This window comes from Tigriopus californicus, chromosome 4, assembly GCF_007210705.1.
Source record: "Tigriopus californicus strain San Diego chromosome 4, Tcal_SD_v2.1, whole genome shotgun sequence".
Classification (NCBI taxonomy): domain Eukaryota; kingdom Metazoa; phylum Arthropoda; class Copepoda; order Harpacticoida; family Harpacticidae; genus Tigriopus; species Tigriopus californicus.
Window position 1 is genome coordinate 11,045,950 of NC_081443.1, and position 9,001 is coordinate 11,054,950.

Sequence of the window (9,001 nt, forward strand, 5' to 3'; positions counted from 1 at the left end):
CCCCCAAAAATAGTTTTGCGGATCGAGATTGGCGACAACACTAGGACCGTTGTGAGGGTCAAGAACGCTTATAACGCCACTGGCAACTTCAGAAGCTACCCAAAATTAGAATAAACCAAAAGATTTTGACTTCCATTTAACTGGATCAAGGATAACCCAGATGGCACCTATGAGGGCCGGATTCTTAGTGCAGCCACTACAGTACCGGGAAGTGGGTGTGGCAGCAGTATTTCTGCAGTTGAAGGTGTTCATTGCTATCAATGGGGGTGGGTGGGTTAGAAATACACATTACTCTAAATTATCTACTTGTCATCTATTTTAATACTATTTTAACACTCTAACTAGAATTTGTTTTTTAGTGGTTGATGAAATTTGCCCGAGGACTTATGGCACACCCGGTACTTGAATTAATCAATAAATGCTATTGCTATGCATTAAGGCATTAAGGCCCTGGTTACATATTCGGATTAAATTAACATGCTTAATCAGAAAACAGACGCTAAATCTTGTGGAGCCCAAACACGCACATGGAGAACAAATTTTGTGTAGTCCATTTTTCAGATGCTTAACATTTCTGAAATTATTTGTCCGATAATGTGTCCAAATATATCTCATGCAAATGCACCATAAGTTCTGGTACCAACAAACAAACGTGCTTGCAAGTGCTAACGATGCAGATTTAGCGCTTCAAACTATTTTGAACAAACAAGACCTTAACTCATATCATATCACTCTCAAAGAAGGGTCTGCTTCCCAAAAGCGTTGAAGTGCCAAATGTGCATCACTGGTACCAGCAAATAAAAATAACCTTATAGACCTTGCTTACATGTTCCCACCCCAAGTACTTAAATTACTCGTAATGCAACTGATACAACGCAAGTCAATTGTTAATTGACTTGTGCGTTTACTAGTCAAATCCTTTATGAATAGCTGTGATATTATTCTTGTCAAGGGTAACGTGAAACAAGCGAATAAAAGTACTTTGAAGTTGTGAAGCCCCCCGACACACATATTTGACTCCTTGACAAGAACAATATCACAGCTATATACACAGGATTTGACTAGTAAACGCACAAGTCAATTAATAATTGACTTGGGTTATAGCAGAAACTATGCCCGACCTTAAAGTATCGTCTTAAGGATTACTTAAATGAAACGACATCTTAAACTAGTCGCTTACCGAATGACGTTGAAGATCCATCGACATGTTGTAGATCTGTCGTGTATTCCGCAATTATTGAGGAAATGACGGGCCTGCCTACTACTCCAAGTGAGGGCCTTTGGAATGAATAGCAGTGGTCAGTGGCCGATGATCGGAGAACACCGGTAAATGCGCAACCTTCGAACAAAATGTCTAAAGTGTAATATTGCATCCTTAACCGCCAGCAGTTCTTGTCAAATGCACTATATTTTTTTTTGGCATTTGTTAGGACACGAGAAAAAAATGCGAGGGGCTCCCAGCCGTGCGGTGAATATTGCTCCAACACTGCACACCAAGTCCGGAATTGGAGGCATCACAGGTCACAGCTTCAGGAACGTCGGTTTGAGGAAATGCCAAAAAAGCCCGGGCGAGAAAGGACCGACTTGAGATGATCAAAAGCAGTTTGATGTCGCGCAGTCATTTGAATGCAGTTTTGGGGTCGTAACAGATCTCTAAACGGAGACACCAACGAGGAACAACGAGGTATAAACCGATGATAATAGTTGATCAGACCAAGCAGTTTTTGTTAAGGCATTGACGTCAGCTGGAGGAGGGTTATTGATGATGGACATGACACGTTCCGGGAGAGGTTCAATTCCAGCCATGGAAACCCTTATGACCCAAAAAATCCAAATGCGAGGCACCAAACACACATTTTTTCTTTGCTAATTAATGAGACCATAGCTTTGAAGGCGTGGAAAGAGCTCCTTCAGGTGCGTTTCATGACATTGAGGAGACGATGATGCCACCAGAATATCGTCACATAAGCATAAGTTCCCTCTAATCACGAACACCTCATCGATAAGCATTGGGAAAGTCTGGCCGGAATTACGGCAAACCAAAAGGCATACGGTCGTACTCGAACAAACCGAAAGGAGTTGTAATGGCAGTTTTATGGCGATCCTCGTCTGCCATTGGTATTTGATGGTAACCTTAACGAGGTCTATCTTGGAGAATATCGTTTGACCAACCAAATGACTGGCATAAGTCATGAATATGTGGAAAGAGGATATCTTATCGGGAACGGTCTGCGCATAAAAGAACACGGTAGTCCCCACATCCCTCCATGATCATTTACTTTTAGGGACCATATGTAGAGGGGATGCAACGAAGATGAAGACCGTCGGATAATACCCAAATTCAAAAGCTCGTCGAACTCTCTCTTGGCAACGTCAATTTAAACCTTCGAGAGGCGACGCGGGCGAGAAAAACAAGGGGGCCCTGAAGTTTTGATAAAGTGACGAACACTATGGGCCACGAAGACGACGAAAAGGTTAGGCTTCATCAACGAAGGAAAACGTTCGAGTAGCCGAATAAAAGGTGAATCTTCATTTTTACTAACGGTATGGATTCCAGCCAAATGATCCTGAGATGAGGGAACGGAAGAAAGCACAGCGGAGCCAAGATAACGAGTCTCCAACAAAACGTTTTTCTTCATATCGACCAAAACATTGTTGCCAACGTAGGGAAATCGCACCAATAATGGGCATGGATACATCCGCAACAATGAATTTCCACTCGAAAACGCTTCCAAGTCCAAAATCAGTTCGACGAACAATAGTACCGTAAGTCTTGATTGCAGAACCACTAGCATTAACAAGATTGTGATACCATCTGCGGAAATATTAAGGGACGAGGACAAAAGACGACGAGGGATGAGTGATGAGGAGGCACCGGAATCCACCAAAAAACGAAGGTTAGAAACTCGATCCACGATAGGAATAAGGTCCCATGAGGGTTTGCACTGCATGAAGAACGGAACGAGCAGGAGTGGGCTGTCGAAGATGGGGGTCGACAGCCCCTTGCTTAGTTTTTTTGCTTGAATTCGTGCTCAACGGGAGGTCCTTTGCAACGCGAAGGATCCAGACACCTCCGAGCTTTCCTTCCGTAGCGTCGATGTAAAGAGCACAGAAAAGGCTTTGAATGGTCCACTGCTAGAGCCAACCCTGACGATGCAGTTGAACTGGACAAGTTCAATACGTGTTCGTAAAAAGCTAGCCAATGGCAGATCCACGAGGGTAGCCAAGGAAGGTTTGTCCATGGCTGGGAAAAGCGTTCATCAATTTGTTTTCTTGATAAGGTAATCGTTGATATTATCAATTCCATCAAGAAGGGACGAAGCTTGAGCATACATCTCGGTGATAGGAAGACCTCTCCGGAGATAACTCAAGGAAACTAGCAATGCGTTGAGCCGTTTTAGATTGAACACTTGAAATAAGTCCGCCTTCAAGGTTGAATAAGGATCAACGTCAGCGCTCTTAATTTGTAGAACCAAAGCTGGAATTCTGGAGATGATGTCCGAATCCCAACGATCCAATCACATAATCAAACTTGGTCGAAGATACGGAGATACCACGAAGGCGAAACTGTGCCTCAGCCAAACAAACCACTTCTGGGGGTCATGGCTCCATAAGGGAGGAACTTTGACTGATACGACAGCACAATCAAATTTAGTGTCTTCATCAGCATTATTCAAAAAGTACGGGGTCGCCAAATAATGGCTGTCGGGGTCACCAAATATGGCGGACCACACAAGAGATCACGTCGGGGTCACCAATATTGGTGACCCGACAGCCATATTTGGTGACCCCTTACTTCTGGAGATGGTATTGACTCGAGGACTATTCTAGTCGAATGAGGCATGATCAGGTGAGAGCAAACGAGCTGCTCGCCACAGGCTAATAACAATGAGTCTAAATTGAATCAACAAACTGGTGGATTTCTTATGGTCCGTTGCATATCTTCCGTTATTGGTCAGCTGATACTCTTTCGACATGTAACTGCTTTAAGAAGAACGTTGCCAACGACAGAGACACTACAAGATGTTCCGTCCACCAGCCAGGGGTGAAAGGTCCTGACTTATTGAATTCCCGTGGTGAACGGAAACATGGAACTCCTGACCCAAGCACTAGGTAAAAATACCTTGATAGCTCTCAACGATGAGAGCACCTAGTACAGGGGCTTAAATTTCTTAGACCTATCTTAAGGCCTCCGGTTATAACCCTAATCAGGGCATACGAGCAATAGTTCGAGCTTCCTTTATCAGGGCCTCAAACAATCATTAAACGACTAAGGATACAAATCGCTAGCTACCTCTACTCCCCATTGGTCCCAGATCAATCTCGGTTGTCTGGCATACCTGGGCCAATCTTCAAGGCTAAATATCCTGCAAAATGTGGTCACTATCCTAGTCTAAATGCGTCTATCAAAGTCGACCTCTACTCTAGAGTCTAACTACTGATTTCTGCTACAAGAGTGATGAACTTTAGATACAGTTGTTGCATACAAAATCACTTGCTACCTCTACTCCCTACGATGCCAGCACGATCTCGGTCGTCTGAGAAATCTAGGCTACTCTTCAAGGCCAACTGTACAGTTCAAATCTACTTATTCATCACAAACACACCGCCTATCAGCTGTCTTGCTCTGGTAAGAAAGTGGGGGAATTCTTGGGCCATTGGAAAAGGGGACATACTCGCATGAAATCAATGGGTTATAATTACTGCTCGATGTCTGGTGAGATGGTCCAACGGAGATGCTCGGATGACGTCCACTCGATGGGATTGAAGGTCCACTAACAAAGTGACGAAGTGCTGTACTCAGACTCGGAACTTCCAAGGTCTCTTGCTCTTCTGCACAGCTTCCTGGGTTTCCTACTCCCATATAATGACGATCCTCTTCCTTCGAAACAGTTCCCACTTCTTGGCACCGACAACAATGCCAAAAGTCCCAGCACTTAGCAATGGCGGGTGCTTCCTCCTTGGAGAGGTTCAAAAACTGACTTCTCTCCTCGAGCTCCAAATCGAGACTTGTGTCCTCGATGAAGGGTGATGCGTGACTGTCCTCTCCTGGAGCCCAAAAATGGCGACTTCTCTCCTGGAGAATGAAAATGTGACTGTTCTTGTTGAAGACTTTCCCGTGCCACGTTGGTTTCCGCCTCTTGCTCATGGAGGCTAAACGGGTTGTTCCAGGGCCCCTTGGTGGACGCGACGGTTTCTTCAATGTCCAGGGTTGACCCCTTTCGTCAGGTCAGTCACATTGGCCATCAAGGGGTTCCTCAGATTGCCCGACAATGGATTGTGTCTGCCTCTTTCTGTAAGGTGTGGCATGTGGGTCACATCTGACCACCAGTGGGTCTAGACGGCAAAGGGTTGAACATTGGGCTGGAACTACGTCCCAACGGAACATTCAGGAAGGATTGGTCGTCATTTTCTGTCAGGGGGCAACATTTTGGTAACGTCGATCTTGAGGGTGAGATTGCTTATTCCATTATCTTCCCCCTCTCACAATGATCACGAGAATATCGTTTTTTGGTGACCGAGGATTTCCTGTTTTTCCTCCCTTCAAACATGTATCCGACATTCCTCACCCATGGTTGTAGCTGGGCTGACCAGCCCCTCGGGTACTGGAGCTTTTCCATGGTTTGATGGTTTGATGACGTTACTAGGAGCGTTAGGCTGGCACTTGGTCGACATCTGACGCGACAACCGGACTCACACAATGGCAATCCAACAACTTTGCGATTTTTCCCAAGATCATAATACACCATTTTTCTTAACATTTTGATAAACACCGTTCCGTGAACTATCGTGTGCATTCCGTACATCATTCATCCATATCATATTAGGATAATGTACTCGATTGTGCACGGAACACAGAACAAAACAGACTCTACATGCAGATTTCGTTGCTTTTAAAAGTGTGATTTAGATTGGTAAAGTGCTGGATGGCCGGTTTAGACCGGTTGGGAAACAAGGCCTGGACCATCAAGAACGAAATAGTTCTTTTGGTTTAAGATTTTGGCATGGCTTTGCGAAATGAATCTTTCTAAAACATTGATTCAAATTTAAAACTCAAATGTAATCGGTTTTTTTTGGCAAGATATTGCCTGGTTTACCTTTTCATAAATTGACAGGCTCAAAACACAATTTTTAATGCAAGTGTTCATAGTGATCATAATGACTGAAGGATTAACAAATAAAAATGTGTCAACATAACTAGCCCACTTTTAGGGCCAGGTTAGTCTTGCAACATTGAACTTATTTGAAAATGGATCAAATATTAAAAAACAAACAAATATCCCAAAATTTCGATCAAATAAGCAAACAAACAAAGAAATGGCCAATTTGAGCAAATCAGTAGTTGGTATTGATGTGATCATTCTGCTGAGCCTCAAAATTTCAAACCAGTACGCTATGTTTGATCCAAGCTGGATTTTTAAAGGTCAAGGGAACTTACATTTTCTGACCAAAAACAATCCACCTTAGATCAAACTTGGCAGTACTGATCTGAAAGTTTGAGGCGCAGGCAGATTGATCACATCAGTATTAGTTGGAACCTGCTCCAATTTTCTACGATATGTGGAACAATTCTTGGTGCCGTCGGCATAACCATCCAACGCAAGATGAAGCGTGACCTAACTACGAAAATTGTAACCACCACTTTCTTTTCAATCCACCATGCTTTTGGTTTAATTTCGTTTACGAATGTGTAAAGCAGAAGCGTAGATAGGACCAGGTAGACAAGCCCTCAAGGACCAGGTGATCCGTCCACCAGCCAGGGGTGAAAGGTCCTGACTTATTAAATTCCCGTGGTGCCCGGAAACATGGAAATTTTGTGCATAGTTCTTTCGACTTATGGAAGTTTTGAATTGCTCCCGGCAAAAGAGAAACGTGCTGAATCTGGGCGAGCTATTCAGCAATCAGCCCCTACACAAATAATAGCATCAAACAGAAAGAACTATGTAAATCTATGGTGCAAGCCTTCCATTGACTTTTACAGAATGTGCAACTCACGGCACAAAATCAACTCTTTGTGAGCTTGAATGAATTCCTAGCATGTGGGCACTAAGGGCAAAGAATTCAAGCTTTGGGACTCTGAATCAATCGTGGCACTAACAAGAAGTACTATGCGCCTTCTTTAGCACGAGCCGTTTACTGTCTTTAAAATAAATTGGGAACACAAAACCCAAAAATAACCGGGTCGTGGATTAGAATAACAGCACTAAAAAGAATTGCTATGATTCTTGGCATGAGCCGTCAATTGGCTTTCAAAATCAATTGGTTAAAACAGAACCCAACAAATAGGCCGGATCGCAAATCAGTGATTATTCAAGGGAATGAAAAACTCACGTTGGAGCACCGAAAATAAGTTCTTTTGCACGATCTAGTTTTTCTCTTTTCATTAATGGGTCTACGAGCACGTCGTGGAACACAAATCTCGGCACCAACAAGAAACTCTATGTTTCTTTGTCGCGTGCCGGTTTCAGCTTTCAAACACTGACAACTAATACAACCCAAAATAAGCTCTGGTCACTAATCAAAATTTATTCACTGGAATCTAAAAAGATCCCGGATCGCGGTACCAAAAAGAGAAATATGTACTGCTTTGACGCGAGCCTTTTAATGGCTTTATCAAGGGTGTAAAACCTTAATGTAAGACCGGGTTCGGTTAAATAATCAATATCAGGAATGGAATTCCCGGGGTCGCGGCACCAAAAGAGAACTCTATGTTCCGTCCACCAGCCAGGGGTGAAAGGTCCTGACTTTTTGACTTCCCGTGGTGAACGGAAATATGGAACTCTTGACCCAAGCAATAGTTAAAAAATACCTTGATAGCTCTCAAAGATGGAGAGCACCTAGTAAATGGGCTTCAATTTCTTAGACCTATCCTAAGGCCTCCGGTTATAACCCTAACCAGGGCATACGCACAATAATTCGAGCTTCCTTTATCAGGGCCTCAAACAAGCATCAATTGACTAAGGATACAAATCGCTAGCTACCTCTACTCCCCACGGTTACAGATCAATCTTGGTTGTCTGGCATATACACCTGGTCCAATCTTCAAGGCAAACTATCTGCAAAGTGTGGTCACTATCCTAGTCTAAATGCGTCTATCAAAGTCGACCTCTACTCTAGAGTCTAACTACTGATTTCTGCTACAAGAGTGACGAACTTTAGATACAGTTGAATACAAATCACTTGTTACCTCTACTCCATATAATGCCAGCACGATCTCGGTCTTCTGGGAAATCTAGGCTACTCTTCAAGGCCAACTGTACAGTTCAATCTACTTTATTCATCACAATCACACCGCCTATCAGGTGTCTTGCTTCGGTAAGAAAAGTGGTGGAATTGTTGGGCCAATAAAAAAGGTGATATTCACATTTGAAACAATGGGTTAATAATTACTGATCAATGCGTGGCGAGATGGTCCAACGGAGGTCCTCGGATGATGTCCACTAGACGGGATTGAAGGTCTAGATCTACTAACAGAGTGACGAAGTGCTGTACTCAGACTCGGCACTTCCCAGGACCTCTTGCTCTTGTGCACGGCTTCCTGGGTTTCCTACTCCCATACGATGACAATCTCTGTCCTTCGAAACAGTTCCCACTTCTTGGCACCACAACAATGCCAAAGTCCCAGCACTTAGCAATGGCAGGGGGCTCCTCCTAGGAGAGGTTTAAAAACTCGCTTGTCTCCTCGAGCTCTAAAATCGAGACTTCTTTCCCCGTTGAAGGGTGATGTACGACTGTGCTCTCCTAAAGCACCAAAATGTGACTTCTTCGGAGAGGTTCAAAAACTGACCCTCTCCTCGAGAATGAAAATGTGACTGTCTTTTTGGTTAAATTTCCCGTACTATGTTGGTTTCCGCCTCTTCCTCACGAAGGCTAAACGGGTTGTCCCAGGGCCCTTGGTGTGCGGTGGCGGCTTCTTTCTATCTACTGTTGCACCTGGACGACATCTGACCGCAACAGGGATTTCCACATACCAATGTCCGGCGTTGACTTACTTTCGTCA

The 9,001-nt window shown here is 43.9% G+C and overlaps 1 protein-coding gene across 1 annotated transcript in view; it reads right to left on the reverse strand.

The window, feature by feature from the left end:
* LOC131879615 (uncharacterized) overlaps positions 1-2,639 on the reverse strand; it is a 45,175-nt gene extending 42,536 nt beyond the window's left edge. The window contains exons 1-2 of the mRNA XM_059225974.1: positions 2,544-2,639; positions 1,181-1,278 (exon numbers count right to left, since the gene is read on the reverse strand). Coding sequence (XP_059081957.1) covers positions 1,181-1,278; positions 2,544-2,639 — 194 coding nt within the window. The remainder of the gene's footprint in view (positions 1-1,180; positions 1,279-2,543) is intronic.
* Between the last annotated feature and the right edge of the window lie 6,362 nt (positions 2,640-9,001).